Source organism: Epinephelus moara, chromosome 2 (assembly GCF_006386435.1).
Source record: "Epinephelus moara isolate mb chromosome 2, YSFRI_EMoa_1.0, whole genome shotgun sequence".
Taxonomy (NCBI): Eukaryota; Metazoa; Chordata; class Actinopteri; order Perciformes; family Serranidae; genus Epinephelus; species Epinephelus moara.
Window position 1 is genome coordinate 11,492,395 of NC_065507.1, and position 19,770 is coordinate 11,512,164.

At 41.3% G+C, this 19,770-nt stretch overlaps 3 protein-coding genes across 3 annotated transcripts; 2 read left to right on the forward strand and 1 right to left on the reverse strand.

Moving 5' to 3' along the window:
• Positions 1-3,296: 3,296 nt before the first annotated feature.
• Positions 3,297-9,320, forward strand: slc37a4a (solute carrier family 37 member 4a). Its single transcript, XM_050074250.1, has 9 exons — positions 3,297-3,441; positions 3,579-4,242; positions 4,523-4,755; positions 5,437-5,680; positions 6,105-6,263; positions 6,360-6,445; positions 8,138-8,251; positions 8,356-8,494; positions 8,640-9,320. The coding sequence occupies exons 2-9, from the start codon at positions 4,095-4,097 to the stop codon at positions 8,804-8,806; spliced, it is 1,290 nt and encodes a 429-aa protein (XP_049930207.1). The 5' UTR covers positions 3,297-3,441; positions 3,579-4,094; the 3' UTR covers positions 8,807-9,320.
• Positions 9,062-12,176, reverse strand: trappc4 (trafficking protein particle complex subunit 4). The gene is made up of 5 exons (XM_050074265.1): positions 11,957-12,176; positions 11,444-11,618; positions 10,193-10,296; positions 9,824-9,950; positions 9,062-9,696 (listed from the first exon to the last, which is right to left on the reverse strand). The coding sequence occupies exons 1-5, from the start codon at positions 12,129-12,131 to the stop codon at positions 9,618-9,620; spliced, it is 660 nt and encodes a 219-aa protein (XP_049930222.1). The 5' UTR covers positions 12,132-12,176; the 3' UTR covers positions 9,062-9,617.
• Positions 12,177-12,315: 139 nt separating this feature from the next.
• Positions 12,316-14,972, forward strand: rps25 (ribosomal protein S25). Its single transcript, XM_050074276.1, has 5 exons — positions 12,316-12,445; positions 13,053-13,142; positions 13,270-13,453; positions 14,717-14,815; positions 14,907-14,972. The coding sequence occupies exons 1-4, from the start codon at positions 12,443-12,445 to the stop codon at positions 14,809-14,811; spliced, it is 372 nt and encodes a 123-aa protein (XP_049930233.1). The 5' UTR covers positions 12,316-12,442; the 3' UTR covers positions 14,812-14,815; positions 14,907-14,972.
• Positions 14,973-19,770: the final 4,798 nt, after the last annotated feature.

A 19,770-nucleotide genomic window follows, 5' to 3' on the forward strand; every position in this document is an offset into this window, starting at 1 on the left:
CTTCCACTTTTTATTTTGCACTTGGTTGCTTTCATTCAGGCATAGTGAATTCTGGCAAAGGAGCACGAGAAACCTTATTTTTTAACAGATTTACTACTGTGAGGATATAGTGACAATTTCAGCAATCATGACAAAAATGTACCTCCTCAAATTTTCACATTTTAGAATTGTAAAGTTAAAATTTTACACATATAAGTTAAAAATTCTAGAATTACAACATTCAGATGTTGATGTGAATTATCAAATTCCAGCATGTAATTTGACTTTCTAGAACTTTAATTTTATATTCTGTAATTATAACCCATCATTCTACAACTATATCCTTACATTTCATAGTTGTATCTTTACATTCTGGATTTTTTTTCTGTCGTTCTAGAAATGTATCTTAACATTATACAGTTGTTACAGAGACCTTTGGTCATGGCAGTCATGTGGATGCCACTTGACACCCTCCACCCACCTGAACACCGCTGTGGGCTAAGTAACCCCTGCTCACGGCAACTGTGCTCCCTGATGGCAGTGGGCCCCCAGCAGAAGAATGCGCCATGCCACACCACAAAAAACTGCTAAGGAATGGCCTGGGGAACGTGACAAAAAGCTGAAGACATCGACCTGGCCTCCACATTCCCCAGATCCAAATCTGATCGAGCATCCATGGGACGTGCTGGTACCTCAGAGGTACCCCTAATCCACAGTGGGGCCTCCCTGGATCGGACTTTTCTCTGACATGTCAAGGCCTCTGGAAGGTGTCCTGTGGTGTCTGGCACCAGGAGCTCCGGATCATCTGAGACCTGTCAGTTGTGAGGTGGGGTACCAGCACGTCCCAAGATGCTCAATCTGATTGGGGTGTGGGAGATTTGGAGGCCAGGTTGACACCTTGAGCTTTTTGTCATGTTCCTCTGGCCATTCCTGAGCAGTTTTTGTGGTGTGGCATGGCTCATTTTTCCGCTGGGGGGGGGGTCACTGCCATCAGGGAGTACTGTTACTTAGCCCACAGCGGTGTTTGGGTGGGTTGAGGGCCATGACCAAAGGTCTCCCAGCAGAACATTGCACTGTAACAAAATGATCAATGTTACTCACTTCACCCACAAAGGTTTTAATGTTTTGGCTGATCGGTGTGTATGGGCTACTTGTTGTAGTTGAACAATCAGCCACTAGATGGAGCTGTCCCAACACAATACACAGAATCCATTGGAGGACAGATTTTTATTTATTTATTTATTTATTTTTTAAATTGAAAGATAGATACAAACAAACAAGGCACAGAACAGACATACAAAACCACATATTTTTTGCCTTGGGTTGAGCAAGTTCAATAATTGCAAAACATACATCATGAACCTAATTATAATACAAACATAATACCAAATAAAATAAAAAACAAACAAACAAACAAATACAACAAAATAAAAAATAAATCACAGGGGCCATCTCATATTAACTTAAATGTTTCTAGTAAAGAAATAATTTAAGGGCTTTCTTTTCTTTAACAAGACTCAGGGACTTACTCAAGAGTTTTAGCTCATTCCTCCAATGAGTCAAACACGGTTTGGTCTTAAAATATCTGCATTTGTGAATGAAGAACTTTCCCAATAAAACCAAAGTGTTGAGGACAAAGTCCACGTTCTTATTTTCACCAAAAACACCAAATATAATTGTCTTCACTGTTAAAGGTAACTCAGTTTCCTTGGACTGTAGCCAGCTCTGCATCTCGCTCCAGAAAGACTGCACTGAATCTCAATGAAAGAAAAGAGGTTCCAAACTTTCAATTTCTCTTTCACAAAAAACACAATTATTAAACTCAAAGTTAAACCTTAATCTTAAAAATTCGTTCGTTGGGTAAATTTCATTTAAAATTTTGAATTTGACTTTTACTTTAGGTGGGAGTGGAAATGAAATATAATTTTTTCCACTTCAAATTCCTTGAGAATATACATTCTTTTTACTGGGTTAGGGTAATACTCTTTTAGCAAAATATTTCTAATAACTTTGTTGGTTAGGGTAATACTCTTTTAGCAAAATATTTCTAATAACTTTGTTGGTACATTTAAAATCACAAAAATACAATCATCTGAAGCAGAGCTGTCTCAGGTCAGGGGAGACCTCAGAGTACCTAATGTCTTCTCTAACCATTGACCTCAGAGAAATTGGTATGGCTTTTATCACTCTATCATAATGCTTAACACTACATTTTTGTACTTTTTACAAAAATCCTCATGCTGTAACATGTTTCCAGTATCATCCAGAAAATGTGCAACAGCCCAGATTCCTTTGGATCTCCATTCCTCGATATACACAGATTTTCTACTAAGCAATATGTACCTGTTATTCCAAACTGGTGTGTTATGTGGTGTAAAATTATGACTGCAAATTAACTTCCAATAGAGAAGGACTTGCTGATGGAAAGCAGAAAGTTTAACTGGTAATGAGCTACATTCAAAGTCACATCGCAGAAGAAAGTCCCATTGGAGGACAGATTCAAAGAGGAAGCTCACAATTACATGAAAACCAGTTGTGTTAAAGACCAGAATGTGAAGCTCAAAATACCATTGTGCAAAGTTTAACTCTGTTGACTAGAAAAAGTAAATGCATATGCTAGTGTGGCCTCTGAGCTAAAACCAAGTGCAGGCAGAAAAGCCTACTGATGTACCTTAATACACTGTGACACTGTATATGTAACAGGCATCACGAGATCATCATGTAAGCTGACTGACTACATTTGGTTTCACGTTTAGGCTGCATAGCCTATTGTTAGTCGTTTTATCAATGTGTCATGCGTGTGTGTAAGTGTGTGTTAAGATGCCTTTGCTTCACAGGGTAACGTTACGTAGCGCTAAGGTGTTATTGGCACGCGACCTTCACCACTAACGCCAAGGTCAATAATACAACCGTTATTTTTATTTCTATATAACTGTAACATATATCATATTAAGTTAGGTTAAGTAACGTTAAACAGCAAATAACTTGGGTAACGTTACCAACGTTACTGTGTATGCTAGCATAAGCTAACGTTATTGTACACGAAATTAGCATTAGCTAACGTTAGCTAACTCAAGGTGAGTGGTGTTTAACGTTAACGTGTTTGCTGCTTAACGTTACGTTACTTAACATAACTTTATCAGTTACAGTTTTTTAAGGAATTAAAAAGGGGTTGTACTGTTTACCTTGGTGTTATTGGTGGAGGTCGTGTGGCTCACGCCTTGTTTCCACTTTGAGTACGTATGCGAGTTAACCGGAAGTCCATTCATTCCTATGAGAGCCTCCGTGATGTCTGATGTGTCGGCGAAACTCCTCTTATTTTAACTAATGAGCGCTTGATATTGGATCCTGATGGTCGTTAATTACGTACACAGTTAGCAATTACCTTCCTTGATCAAGCTCAGGAGGAGTCAGACGGAGACGGAGGGTCCGAGCACGGAGCTCTGCAGCCAGACCCTACACGTAAGTACTTTCTTTTAAGCCTCCTTAGCATGTTTCCAGTCACGTCATGCCTTATTCACATTAAATTCCCCACAATGCCCGTGTAGTCTGTCTTTTGCAACTCTGAACACATTTTGTACATGGTGTTTTTGTGACAGGACCATTGAAAATCACCACAGCTCGCACACCCACTTGAAGGAGCCTCCTCCTGTCCTGCTCCAGCCATTGGACTCCCCAGTAAATGATTAACCGCATCAATCTGAGGACTCCTTCCACAACATCCTCACATGGACGAACAGCAACAGATGGAAAGAACACCTAGGTCATTGTCCAAGTAGAGGGACCCTGTTTTTTTAATAGGTGCCCAGAGAAAACAACAGATTTACACAGTGTTGATGTCACAAACTGATTGATTTCCCTCTGAGTGTCCTGCAGCTCATAGTAACAACACAGATAAAATCAACTCCGGGCCAGACAAGTTGACCATTAACCTCCCCTACTGATTGCGCGCACGTTTCTGCTTGTAGGCAGCCTATTCTGCAGGGGATCCTGTAGCAAAGTTCACTGTCACAGGCCGCAGACGTCTGTGAAACACCAGGAGCTTGCTCCCACCTCTGGATTTGTCCTCTGTTCTTTCCACCTTCTGCCATTTTTATAGAATTTAATCCGCAGACATGGCTAAAGCAAGTTATGGATACTACCGAGCCACTATATTTTTGGCCATGTTCGTAGGCTACACACTGTACTACTTTAACAGAAAGACTTTCTCCTTCGTGATGCCTTCGCTCATGCAAGAAATTGAGCTGGATAAGGATGACTTGGGTATGACACTCTTGATTTTTTGCACATTTTATTAAAGATAAATCACAATTAATGCTGTTACCGTACATAGGTAGCATTTTGCATACTTTTTTAAACTTGAAACTTGTTGAAATACAAAGCTTGACGAATTATTTAACCCTGAAAATGTCTGCATCATAAGCATAACTGACTAACTCCCATACATACTATTACATATTATACATGTCAGGAATATTTAGGACCAGAAAAACCTTCCTAGAAGTTTCATCTGCTCCTCTTCTCTTGCCTCCCCTTTGATCAGGCATGATCACCAGCAGTCAGTCTTTGGCCTACGCTATCAGTAAGTTCATCAGTGGCGTGCTTTCGGACCAGATCAGTGCCCGCTGGCTCTTCTCCATTGGCCTGTGCATGGTGGGAGGCATCAACGTGGTCTTCTCCTGGTCCTCCACTGTTGCTGCCTTCTCCGTCCTGTGGTTTTTCAATGGCCTGGGCCAGGGCCTTGGCTGGCCTCCCTGCGGTAGGGTGCTGCGCAAGGTACCTGAGCCACAAGCCAGTATATCACATCACATTCATCACATGTTATAAAGACCAAATAGGCACCATATTACACCTGATAGTTAACTGAACTAGGTTCAGGTTTAGGTAGAAAGACAGTCCGAATCAGATGTATGTAACACACAAAAATAAGGAGTTAAATGTGTTATTTATTGGGATTTTAACGCTTAAAATATCAGACAATCTTCATCAGGACTGGGTGTGGTAAAACAACCCCTCCACTCTCAACCTATTTTTTAGAAATGTAAATAAATCCTGATTGGATTTTGCAGAAAATGGAGTGTTCATTTAGGACCCAGCTGCTCATAGTAAGAATGTAATGAAACAATACTTTGCTTTACCTCAATATTGTTTCAGTGTTCCTCAGTAGATGTTTGCAATGCATGCAAGCTTAAGAGATGTAACCAGTGTTATAATGTATGTACAGCATGAGTGAAATGTTCCTCCTGTCTCTGTTTGACGTCACTGATTTGTGGCCTGTCACATCATCCAGTACTCCAACTGTCAAATGACCGTCATTCAGTTATTACCTGCTGTCAATTCAGAACGCTGCACTGGTTCAATTATTCTGTCCTTCCTGTACATCAAAGGCCAGATAATGACACTTCCTGTCTGCTCTGTCATGATTTCGTGTCATTATTTCCTCTCCTCCGCCGTCAGTGGTTTGAGCCCTCTCAGTTCGGGACATGGTGGGCCGTTCTCTCCTGCAGCATGAATCTGGCTGGCAGCTTGGGCCCCATTATTGCTACAGTGCTGACCCAGAGTTACAGTTGGAGGACGATACTGTCGGTATCTGGGATGATTTGTGTGGTGGCCTCCTTTTGCTGTCTGCTGCTCATCAAGAATGAGCCCAAGGAGGTGGGGCTGCCCAATATAGACACAGGAGCCAAGAAGAGCAAAGGAGGTGAGACTGACTTTTACTGAATGATTTGTAATGAATCCTCAGTTTGATGACACTCACAAGTTTTTAGCCACTGCGTATACACACAGTATATTTGTTTAAACATATGCAACACTCAGTTCACATATAGCTGTGCATGCTCCGGATGTGTGTGTGTGTGTGTGTGTGTGTGTGTGTGTGTGTGTGTGTGTGTGTGTGTGTGTGTGTGAAGCATGTGCCTCTCGTGTTGTGACTAAAGGTCACCAACATGGTGGACTCCGTACCCAGTGTGTCCCTCACATGTCATTTGTGTGAGCTGTGTCTAGCTCTTACAAAGGCAATGTCAGATAGAAGATATGTTTTAGCATTAATCTGATTAGAAGTAGAGATCCTTCCCATCCCCACCTCACAATAATAACACTCTGTCTTGTGACTGCTTCCTTTTCAGGAGCCTCCACTGATGAGAGCACCCTGTCGGAATTCCTGCTGTCACCCTATCTGTGGCTGCTATCTGTGTCCTATCTGGTGGTGTTTGGGGTGAAGACAGTCTGCACAGACTGGGGCCAGCTGTTCCTCATTCAGGACAAGGGCCAGTCTGCACTTATGGGTATGGAAGAGTTGGTGGACACCTCCCATTTCTGCTGAGAAATAAGTTGAGAGTTCGCTTATAATTTCTTTTCAATCACTATGTTCTTCTTCATAGGTAGCTCATACATGAGTGCCCTGGAGGTTGGAGGCCTGTTGGGCAGTCTCGCTGCAGGTTACTTCTCTGACAAGGCGGTGGCCAAAGTGAGTTTATATCTGAATACATTCTAATACATTTTGTCATATGGCTTTGTCAGCGTGGGTTTTCTCCTGGTACTCCAGCTTCCTCCCACAGTCCAAAGACATGCAGGTTAATTGATAACTCTAAATTGTCTGTAGGTGTGAATGTGAGCGTGAATGGTTGTCTGTCTCTATGTGTCAGCCCTGTGATAGTTTGGTGACCTGTCCAGGGTGTACCCTGCCTCTCGCCCAATGTCAGCTGAGATAGGCTCCAGTCCCCCCGCCACCCTCAAGAGGATAAGCGGTTACGAACATGAATGAATGAATGGTTGCCACACGATCCTGAAAGATTTTCATAGCAGAGAAGTACTAAGGAGGTGCAACTTTATGATCATTAACCAGCACAGTGATTAGCCCTGAATTGCCTCTGTCCTTCCTCTTGTTTTTTTGCATGCAAGTTAAAGGTGCACTCTGCAGGATTTTTTCTAAAAAATTACATATAGACAGAAGACAGACAGAAGTAATCCCTCTCAGTCATCACTTGCAACCGTCTATAAGTGTGGTGTGGTGTATTTTTCGCAGGTCCCATTTCCTGTATTTTCTTTTATTCTTCCCATTTTATGTATTCATTTTGATGTGTTTATGCGTGTGTACCCCACGGTGCTCAGGTGAGGTTGGGGCTTCATGGAAAGGTAGTGACCATGTGCCAGACCATAAGCAGCAGCCATCTAAGAGAGACAGCGCAGAAAAACGCAAATACACTGAGGCAAAACGCCAAATGAGTGAATCTGGGGTTGGCTTTTGAATTCACTTTCGATGGCTAGTGTGTTTTCAAACCGTACCCGAGAATCCTGCATTGTATACCTTTTAAGCATCAGCTGCTCTTAGTTACTCCTGAGCCTATACAATACACCAGTGGTTTACAAACTTTTTGTGCCCAGGGCACACTAAGGGGCAAGCCAAAATCTCAAAGCACACCTGTATATGTTTGCACAATAGCTTCTATAACGTGTGTTATCACTCTTATCAGGACATAAGACAATAAAAATAAGGAAAAATAAGACAGGTAGCTTTCGTGATACTGTCTACTTTCGGAGGTAGGTCGTCTTCCCTGGTGCTTTGTTGTAAGTTGCGCCGTACAATAAAGCGATCTATTGTCCCACTCATGACTTTCTCCTTGATATTGTTATCATCCCTCACACTGGCTGCCAATCAGGGCTTTTGATGTGTCACACACTTAGAATTCCTAAGTGCAAACGGCGACAAATAGGTTCCCCATGAAGGGTTTTTAAATGAAATTAAATAAATTGCTAGAGTTTGCCTCTTTATTAGGAAATGGGTGCACACAACATACCGATACAGTCAATTAAAAATGAAATCATAACTTTCTGTATAGGCCCAGTTGAATATTGCAGTAATAATGTGTGGTTATTATAAAGTTCCACGGCACACCTGGATTGGCATCACAGCACACCATTTGAGAAACACTGCAACAAACCACAAAGTCATATTTGTGTTAGTAATTTGCACAGAGGGGAAACTGCCTCTGTGAAAAGAGTGACATGTTCACTGTCAGTACACAGCAGTGAAATATGTTAGGACCAACTCTGTGCACATTCTAAGTCTCAGATGTCTCACAACCCTTAAAATGATAATAATCTTTGCTTTTTGGCCTCCATTTTATGACTTACATGTATATTTCCTTACTTTGTACAGCAAGGCATGAAACTCTACGGCAACCCTCGGCATTTCATCCTGATCTGCATGATGGCTGGGATGTTTGTGTCCATGTACCTGTTCAGAGTCACAGTTTCTCCTGACAGCTCAAAGGTATCCGCTCCTACACTGACACCCCATTGGACAAAAAATGACTTACTCATAGTTGCCTTAATGCATGCTCACCTCATGACTGTACCTCTCATTTGTACGTTCAGGTGTGGATACTCAGTTTGGGTGCTGTTTTTGGTTTCTCCTCTTATGGACCAATAGCTTTATTTGGAGTTATAGCCAACGAGAGCGCCCCATCCAACTACTGTGGGACGTCACATGCTATTGTTGCCCTGATGGCCAACAGTAAGTTGATTGGTTTTCATTTTTCGAACCGCCGCACCAATAGTGTCTAAGTGATACAGTTTACTTGGTTTAGTTTATATATCAGACAATTCACTTTCTATAATCTCTAATCCATGGAGTACTTATAATTTTGTGTCCTCCTCAGTTGGCGGCTTCCTGTCTGGACTACCCTTCAGCACCATTGCCAAGCACTACGGCTGGGAAACAGCCTTCTGGGTAGCAGAGTTCGTCTGTGGCATCACCACTATTGGATACTTCCTGCTGCGCAACATCCGCACCAAGATGGGTCACGTGTCCAAGAAGACCGACTAAAACATCATCACACCTCATCCTCCGCACCCAGAGGAAAACTGGGTACTCTGAGCCATCATCGTATTGTCAGATATTTACTTGATTTTTTTTTTTTTTGTATACAACAGTATTTTCTCTCTTCGACCAGACATAAACAGAAATGAAGCTCTCTTGAGTTGAGGGCTTTTTCTTCAGAAGCCTGTTGTGAAGGTGCTTTTCTACAAACCGTATTTAGTCTGTAAACATGGCATCAATGACTCAACAAGGGAACGTGAATGACTGCACATTATGTCATATAATGAAGTGTCGCAAAACACAATTACAGGAAAGTTATTTCAATCATAGGAGCACAAAACTGGAACCTGGTTAGGAAACTGGTACGTTATACAGTATCTGTGTTAAAGAAACAACAACTCTGTAATATGACTCGTGATGGAATTACAACACTTGCACATCTTTTTTGTAGAAAGCTAAAATATGGGGTCTTCCTTCTGAGAACAGTCAAAGGCTTGAATAAATGCTACTTTGTTGTTTATGTTTTTTCAGTCACTGTCATTGTTTATTCTCAGTGCCCCTTAGACTACAGTTGAATGCCTCATTAATTCAACGTATTTGCAGCAAAAACAAACATGATGTGAAACTTTCGCAGCATTTAATCTTCAAGTATTTACAAAACAAAATGTATTTACAATGTGTCAACTGATACCAACTTGGAAAAAGACACAAAATCCACTTGTATTTCCCGCAAACTGAACGCAAACCAACTTTAAAATAAGTCAGGGGATCTGTTGTGGTTAGAAATGATAGCACGCTCTTTCTACTCTTCTCTGGTTCAAGATCCAGCTCCGAAGTTGCCAGCTTTCTCTGCGATCTCCAGCGAGCTCTTCAAATTCTGGTCAAAGAGTTCACACCTGAAAATCAGACAAATAAAGTGGCATCAAAGGACACGTGGGTGTTAGACACTGGACACTTGGTTTGTAATCTGAAATGTACCAAGTGCCAAATACTAATTTTCATCATCCTGAATCCCTCTGTTACCTGATCGGCATTTCCAAAGAATAAAACGGGTTCTTGAGGGCAAAATCTGAATAGATCTCATAAATCTTCCTCAGTAGCGCATCAATACCAGACTGTCGAGGGTCCGCGAGCACAATGAACTTTATCCCTGAAAGAACAGAAATGGAACAAGCAGCGAGAAAGACGTCACTTTTAAAATTGCTACTGTCACACTTATAGTAAATAGATGTGTCATGTTGACGGCTCATTTATAAGGATGTTGCTGAGTGGGTGGATTTTTAAGGGGACTGGATTTCTCTGCTTTTTTCTGTCAGTGGCTTTATGACTGACAACAAAATTACTGCATGGGCCTTTGGTTCACCTGCAGTAACACTCACTTACACTACTGACCTGTGAGAGTCTGGAAGCAGTGGAGTTTGAACATGTCCGTCTCTAGCATCTCAATCCCTGAGCTGCCAACCTCAGGAGACAGCTGTGAACCTATAGCAAACAAGCTGGGGAAACACAAAGATAGGCAATTTAATGTTTGAGACAGGGATCAACCGATACTGACTGGTGCCAAAATTTACTTTAGTGAGCAGATTCCGACGTGACTATCTACAAGACAATACACTGTAGCCTTTACTGTGAAATCAGAAGTAGTTTTAAACATGGAGCCAAGCAACCAAACCTTTTTCCTTATTTTCCTCAATTTAAATTTGCACAAGCTGAAGAAGGGTGTTGATGTATGAACGTCTCTACTTATAGATATCAATTGATGTGTAGTTGCAGTCTTTACTGTGCACTAGAGCCTGATCCATACTGGATTTTTGGAGCTGATGCTGATACTGATAGTAGGGAGTAAAAACTTCTGATATTGATATATCAGCCGATATTACTTACACACTATATACATATACAAAAACATATATTTTCTTGTAATTAAACACTTGTGACAAAGACATATAATGAGGCAGGAAATTTTACATTTTGACAATAAACTTTACGGTTAAAATGACCTCAGTGCACTGAAACAGTAAACTTCATGGGTGATTTAATGATTATAAATTATCTCAAACATCTTTTTCTGCATTGTGTTATGTAGAAATTTTCATATCGAGGCATATTGGACAACATGTGCGTCAACACCGACATATCTGTGATAGGGGATGTATCGGTCAGGCTCTATTATGCACATAGAAGAATGACTTTAATTTGGTCCAGTTAGCAGGGAAATAGCACTGGTCTTGTGCTGGTACTCAGCACAGACAAATACCCTGAGTTTGGGTATCAGAACTGGAATCAGGGTAGAAAAAGATGCTTTATAATATATGGTAGCCTTTGTTATGAAATCACATGGAGCCAAGCACAGGTGAAGTGGTTTGGTGAGGAGATGCAGAAGCATGTAATTAAACTAAGTGAAGCCTTTTTGGTTTAAATTTGCAAAAGTTAAAGAGATATGAATCGACAGAATATGACCTGATGTGTAGTTAGAGCCTGTCATTACTGTACACATAGAGAAATGATCGTAATCAGTTCCAGTAAGGGGGGTTGGATAGAGAAATACCCTGAGATTAGGTATCGGAATTGGCATCAGGATAGAAAAAGTCATGTCAGACACATCAGGCCCTGAGCTCTCTGTGAGACACTGATACAACTTACGAATGGAACATAGATGCCAGCATCAGCTTCTCATTGGAGCTCAGGCGTGCTCGTCCAAAGCGAATAGACACTGGGTAATTTGAGGGATCCTTTAAGTATTCAATGATGTCCTTTCCTTCTGCTGTGTTCTTGCCAAGCACATCGACTCCATTGATGGACAGCACTGCATGGCCCACTGCAGAATGACAACACAGGTCATTCAGTTACAGAAAACACAGACTTTATTGTGAAATACTTACACCACAGAACATTCAAAGGCATTTTCACAGCTGTACCATCATAGTAAGGCCACTTTAACTGCAAAATGTATTACCATGCAGAGGCAGACTGCAGAGTAGGAACATTTTAGCCAATGTTTAACCAGAGGAAGCAATCCAAAATAAATGCTATCTAGTTAAACACTTGGCATAGATGACTGGTCCATTTATTAGTACATTTACTTGATTGGTTTTGATCCCACTTCCCTCCCTAGCTAGCTAGGCTAGCTAGTGAAATGAGCTAACGATATGTTACCTCTGATTCCGTCCCGCTGTCCAAACGACACGACGACCTTTTCATCGTGATGTTTGAGCACTAAATCTAAAGGATAGCTAAATGTTTTCTCGGCCTCCGCTCTCGGGACATAGTTGTCATATTGGTAAATTAAACCTCCAGCCTTGTTCACCACATACACACTGAAGATCACCATCTTTGCGACGTCCTGCTCAGCTGACACAACTGTCACGTGACGTCACAGTGTCAAACGACTACAACAAATCTATACGAGCTCATATTTAGCTAGTTTGTATTTTCTTTCTTAATTTAAATCTTCGTTTTAATCTCAAACCTGTCGGTATAACTGTTGCGCAGCAAACTGTTGAGCCAATAACAATAAGAATAGTTAAACACGAAAGAACTCAATTTCCCATAATTCCCTTTTCCGTTTCCGCATATACAGGTTGACTAAGGGGCTCTTACACGGGTGAACTTCCTTTCGCTCCGACATCTTGACGAGGAAACATGGTGAGGATAGTTATTACGCGTTTTGTCGAAACAAATGAGACATTTCCCATGTTTCTGTAACTCATGCCGAGTTCTAATTACTCGGATTATCTGGCGGTGGCTTTATATTGTCCAACGATGTGATAAAAGTGTGTGACCGAAGCAATAAATTGTTAAAATTTTACTCAATTAGCGGCTGGCTAGTTAGCTAGCTAGCTTGCTAATTCCACCACGCTTTCATGCAACACACATAGCCTAGCTAAGTTGTCAGTCACAATTCTGCTAAAATGAGGGCTATATTTATACATGTACACATGCCGCTAACAGTGAAAGGTTAATACAATGTCCTCTTATTTTGACAATGACAATAATCAACGTAAAATGTGAGCCTTGTAACGCTTTTTGAGGACGCACACTAGGCCATCCCATGCCGGCCTGCCGAGTTACTCTCAGGCTGCTCGCTCTGGTCATGACCGGGGTTGTCTTTTTTTTTTGCCATCATTTAACTGCACAAGCATCCTTTACTCAAACACCCAGATGTTGAAGCGTGTGCACACAGGATCCATCTGTACCAACAGTTGAAATGTGAGACACTGGAGGGTTATAACGTGTTGTCATCTGTTTTTAGCCTCCCAAGCAAGACAAGAAGAAGGACACTGGGAAGTCCAAGAAGGACAAGGACCCAGTCAACAAGTCCGGAGGCAAAGCCAAGAAGAAGGTATGCAGTGGTTAATGTTCATTGAGAGGGGCCCTACACATTAGATGTGGTTGCAGAATATATTTTTGATCTGGTGCCCTGTAGCGCTCTCCTGATCGAGACTTTATTCCTGTGTGGTTCTGAGCAGAAGTGGTCCAAGGGAAAAGTGAGGGATAAGCTCAACAACCTGGTCCTGTTCGACAAGGCAACCTACGACAAGTTGTACAAAGAAGTCCCCAACTACAAGCTCATCACCCCTGCCGTCGTGTCTGAGAGGCTGAAGATCCGTGGCTCCCTGGCCAGGAATGCCCTCCAGGAGCTGCTTGCCAAAGGTGAATTTGTCTGCCCCATAACCCCAAATAGTGCAGACTGGATCAGATACAAAACCTGCATCCAAATCACAGTCATATTACGAGATCATCTTGATGGGCTGTATGAGAGGGCTTGCGTCAAGGCAGAGTGGTACTACACGCCTCTTCTGGCTGTGTATTTACTCAATTCTGGTAAAATTTGTATTGACGGTTCAGTTGTTAAAGTAGTTATTTTGGATACATTTAGATTAGATTTTTTTTTTTTTTAAATCGTATTTCATCAGCCCAGTGATAAGGTAATGTAATCAGGTAAACTACAAATTGCTTGGCACAAAGAATTTAATGGCAGTATTTTAGCACTTCTGCTGCTCAAGTCTCACATTGTTTCCAGGGTGTCCTGACCAACTTTGTTTGTTGGTTTATCTGTATGTTGTTTGTATTCGTCTGCATATGTTTGCAATCAATATTTCACTTAGAAGTTGAAAGTTAAAACTTGGCTGAATGTTTCCTTCAACCTTTTGAGATATTCCCTCTGCTATAATACATCTTTTGCATTAGAGGCTGATGTGGGGATGTTTCTGACAATAAAACTTCTCACCATCTACAATGTTGTGATGCAACATTAAACTCGTCCCATCAGTAATCCCTACAGTCATCAGCAATTCTCGTCAGCTGTGTCTAACGTTTATGAATGCTCACTCACTCTGTATCCATGTCAAAGTGTTTTTTGTAGCAGAACCATTTGACAGTGAGTGATTTGCATGGTTGATGCAAAATCCCTGACTCTTCTCTTGTAATTATTAACAGCAAACAGTTATCTAATGGTCTTATCTAATTTCTAATGGTGAACTTGGCTCAGTGTCTATGTGAAACCTGCCACTTGTAACAAAACAGTTTGCTGTCCATCTTTTTTTCAAATTGCAAAATGCATTGAGGTAGAAACTTGTCTTCTAGACACTCAAATCCGCACAGCTTAAAAGATGTATTACCATAAGAGTTCAACTGCATTCATCCATGTAAAGCGTAAACAAGTTTTCAGACTGTGCAGATTTGTTCTGATAAATTAATCTATTGTCTCACGCACGGGGCAACATCATTTGCAGTTCGACTGTTTACACTTAAACAGCACAGAAGATGGATCTGTAATCTGTATCTCAGGCATTTAGAAGCTTTCACTGAGACACTGGAAATGACCTGATGTACACACTGTCTGAAGTGAGATGCAGTGCAGGGAAACTAAAATAAGCGAACATACTGACTGACAACATGGTGCATGTCTTCCAGGCATGATCAAGCTGGTGTCCAAACACAGAGCACAGCTGATTTACACACGTAACACCAAGGGTGGAGATGAGGAGGCAGCAGCAGAGAAATCATAATCAGGTACAGCAACAATAAACTATATCTGCGTGAGTTTGGTCTTTTCTCCTGTTTGAGCTTCATCCACTGACCTGCAGCCTTTTTTGTCTTACAGGTTCTCCTGAGTTTCCTCTGATGAGCTGTTTGTAATAAAAGGTGAATAAAAACTGTAAAGACAAAATCACAGTTGTTTGTCACAATTCATTCATAGTTCTGAGGTAGAAAATGACAGCCCTGAGTGAGAGTGTAATTAGGGTTGCACTAATAAAGCATGCACTACACTGGTGGCACAGTTTTACAGTTCACACTGTCTTCTGCTTTAGAACGGATCGTTCTGTGTAAAGTAATGAGCATACTCTTCATATTCATTTGGATTTCTTGTGGGTGCTTGTCTCCTCTCACCTGAAAAGCTCTATGGTATAAATAAGGTAATACTACATGTTTTTGCACTGGATCAAAGTGCTGGCCTTCATGGAGCTGGTCCCTGGTCTGCTTAATGCTCCTTAAAGCAGTGGTTCCCAACTGGGGGGGTTGTGGGCCCATTCTGAATGGACCGAAAAGTGACCTGCAAATGTGTGAAGTTTGTCCAAAAAAAACACAGTTCAGTAAATTTCTGTTAGGGAGCTTTTATAATGAAGTGCTGTTTTCTGCTGTAAAGTGAATGACTGACAGCTACTTGACGGAGACCGGAAACTAGCTCGACGACGTGGCCAAACACAAGTATGACACTGAATGTATAAAACTAAGACCTCAAACTGATGACAAAGGAGAAAGCTGGACCAGTTGGGACCCACTACCTTAAAGGAATGCTTCACCCACAAAATAACCTTTTTGTAAATTCTAGTTTTGTTATTCTCTATATACAGCAGCATACAGTGAACGAAATGTTATTCACAAATCCAGGTGTAGTCAAGTAAAGAACGTACAGCAAACGGCATTCCACATGGCCAGAACAACATTAGAGTGCAATAAAGTGAATTGTGAATACTCCTAAAAATAGGTTAGTGCAGAGGGAGAAATTTTGCATAGTAATGAACCGATACAACAATAAAATAAATTAGGTATATTATAAATGTACATGAAACACAGGATAATAAATGATGAAAAGCAGTGGACAGGTTTAAAATCAATAAGTCATACTGTGTTACCTTGAATATATGAACAAAAGACAAACTGATTCATTGATTGGGGGCCATGTTTAACAGCACTACGAAATAAAAGCATCCATTTACAAACTCACACAGCACATGCAATATAATCCAAGTCTCATTTATCCAGACGTATCCTCTACTTCCCAAACTATAAAAACCTTAGTGTTGGAGTCTTGTTTTAAAGGGACAGCATAGATAAGTTTCACTTTTAATTTTACATATTAAGGTTTTAGTGAAATGCATGTTTTTGGAAGCACTGAGTGAGACTGGATAAATGAGACTTGAATTATACTGCGCGAGCTGTGTGAGAGTTCATGAATGGATGTTTTGATATGGTTCTGCTGTTAGACGTGGTCCCCAATCAATAAATCAATATGTTTGCAGTTTTCTGTGGAGGCATACAAGAAAAACAAGGCTTTCTTCACACATACAAAGTAATATGGCGTGACTAATTGATTCACAGAAGGTCATTGTGTTGGTGTAGTATTACTTCAATCCATCTCTTTACTCGTGTACACTGGAAATGAAATATTCTAACTGATGGGTGCACATTCTTTCACATTTTGTAGGTTCATTCAAAGCTCTCCAGTCGTGAGTGTGGTATCGACTCGGGCCTGTGCAGCTCAACACATTCATACCTCATTTAGTGTGTGTGTGTGTTGTGTTCAATCATTACCAGTGTCCTTGGTAATGAAAGTCCCCGGTTGTGCATGTACACAGCGTACCAAGTGTTGTCATCCAATAAATTCAAAGGGACACCTTGACTTGACTGATCTCGTTTTCAGTGTAAAATGGATCATTTCGTACTTGGTGCAAGAGATTTATCATTTATGTCTTCCATTTGTCTGTTAAAAGCCACAGGCAGCGAAAGCTTATGAGATATTGATAAGAAATGGCACGAAATGAAGCTATCCCCACTGTCAGATGTTTGCTCAGGGCACCAAAGACACAGGAGTCTCGTGATGGATGCTGTCAGACGTTCCCTTTGTCACCAGCTCAGCGCTACCTCGAGCAGCAGCGGCAAAACAAACTGCAGGATGCATGCCACTGACAGATGCACCACCCATCAGCTCCTCCAGCATCTGCCTGTGAGAACACAAAGACATTACCGCCTGTGTTTTAATGTGGGTGTCTTAAGATGTACCTCACTAGTGGCTTTATAACAGGCCAACTATCACACCTAATTTAATTCTTTGTACGTCTGTTTATTTTCTGGGGTCTGCTGCTGCTTCTGGGTGGTGGTATCTGTTGCATACTGAAGCAAAGAATGGACCTGTTAGTGGTGTTTGATTTATTAGACAATTTCCAGCCTTGCACATAAATATTTTTTGCAAAATCAAATTTCAGTCATGTATTAGAACAGAGAGAATACTGCTTGCTTTTTCTCTGTAACTTTTTATGCTGTGTGTATCCATCGAAGGTGCCTGTGTGACTCCGAAAACACATCTTAACATGGACCTCACGTTCCCATAATTCTGGGTAATGCAATTAGTGTTTGTAATTATGTTTGACTCCTCTAAATATAATGTAGTAACAGTAATTAGTTAGCAATTTCCCTTCGCATCACTGGAAATTATTAGAGTACCAGCTCTGAGAAGTCTTATATTTATTTTTGTATATTGATTGCACGCTTGTTGTTTTCATTTATTGCGACCGACTTGTCCTCTGCACAGGTTGAAGGTGGATGGACCTACGCTGGGTGTTTCGGGAGGTCACCAGACCCCATGTAAAGTAGTGGTCACATTACCCGCCAGTTTAATTGCTCCACACTCAGCTCTGAAAAAGCAAGCGAGAGTAATGAATAAATATTGAGTGGAGCAATCACAGCTGTAAACAGTATATTGTATTGGTCACAGTTGCTGGGAGAGGTAGTGAATATTCATACTGTAGGTCAGAGGTGTAATGTGTGGTGTGTACTTACCTTTAAGGTGTAATTTGTTCCGCTCTCACAGGTGCAACAAAGCTAACAGGAGAGTCAGGGGGATGTCATTGAAGCTCAGTGAGTGCACACCTACACGATCCTGAAGTCTAATCAGGATTCAAATCATTGTGTGGGTCATCATGTGTGAGTAAATAGTAAGACTAATCATGGCTGAATTCCATTTAACTGCTTCAGTTTCAAGGTCCTGGTGTGTGGCCTTGAATGGAGCAAAGCTATTGTTATTAGTTACACCTGCACTTTTCCTACCATGACAGGTCAAGACAGATCTTCTTTCACAGCGGACATTTTGACTTCTCCGAGCAGGAAAAGCTCATGTGCATTGACAGCTGTGTTCCATTATGGAGCCATCGGTTATGAGAGTTGTTTCACCTGCTCTTTTCTTGTTATTACAAATCAAAATGTCTGCTGTAGAAATGCCTGGGGCACGTTGAATCTAAAAATGGTGTAGACCGCTTTGCTGTAGTTTTGTTGTTTGACATCTCCTTCAAATGGTGTAAACTGGGTTTGAAGTATGTTTCCCCTTGTTTGGAAAGCATGTCAGAGGTGTTACCCAATCAGCATCAACGTGAATTAATATCTAGTAGATCCTTACTTCTTGTACGTACAAATTTTGTTTTTATTTTACACTTACTTTGGCAATGTTAATCTGTTTTCCATGCCAATAAACCCGGCCATTTTAAAGGGTAGTACGCTTGTGTAACACAACACGGTGTTCAACGCACTACAGTTTCAATTTAAATAAATGTTTGACATTTTGTCAGGGTTGATCCGTTTACTGTAAAAAAACAAACAATGGATGAGCTACCGTAACGTCACCCATTGGTTTTTGGACTCCCATTTTGAAGTCGAGTTCAGCCTGATGATGTGAGCTCAACTTTCTGTTTCACTCTTTGTATCAGTCTGGACACTGTTCCGCCCCGCCATAGATCCAGAGCTTAAAATCCAGTCGGGGCCAATCAGGGATTCACACCATGGTTGACGATGTACGCAGTTAATCAGGGACTGCGTTGTAGTTGATGTAAAATGCAGGCCACTGCTTGCAGAATAGTAATGGTGACTCCTGAAGCAACAAGAGCTAACGCTAACATTAGTAGAGTTAACACAGCAATAAGTGAGTCAAATGAAAAGACGTTTTAGCCGCTCTTCTACATGGATTTAGCAAAAAGTTGATTTATTAACTGGCTCCGTTGGTGATGATGAAGCTGTTTCCGGTGTTTTGTTTGATGATGATTGGCTGAAGGAGTTTATCTGTCAAGGCGAGAACTCCCACCCACTGAAAGTGTTTGGGGTGGCACAGAGTCCAGGCTGATACAGAGAGTACGAACGAATGTCATCATGATGGTCTTACACCTTTTAGATAGTCACCATCTTGTTTTATTGGAGCCAGAATGGTCCATATTTGGACAAGAGGGTGGCGCTGTAGAGGAGTGAGGCGTAGATCTGACTCACAAGACCGTGGAAACACCTCGCAGACAGCTTGTCGCTCAAATAGCCCCGCCCTTAAATATGTGTAACTTTAATAAAATGTAAAGGGTTGAGTTATTTTAAAAGTTCCCTCATAGTACAGATGTCATGAAATTAGCTGGGGGGGTTTTTTTGTTCCAGGCTGTTTGTTTCTGCTGTTAATGTGGACATTATAACATGGAGGTCTGTGGGGATTGATCTGCCTCTGGAGCCTGCCTCATTCAAAGAACTGCAGTTTTTGGCACTTCCATGTTGGCTTCATTTTTCGTCCCTGGAGGCTGCCACTTGTCAACAGTGCACGGCCTTTAAATGTTACATATTGACAAGAATGATAAAAAGGTAATTTTACACATCTCTATGATGACAAATGTAGAGGAGCCAGGAGTACATGTCATGTTACGCCCCTCCCACTGTCTTGGATG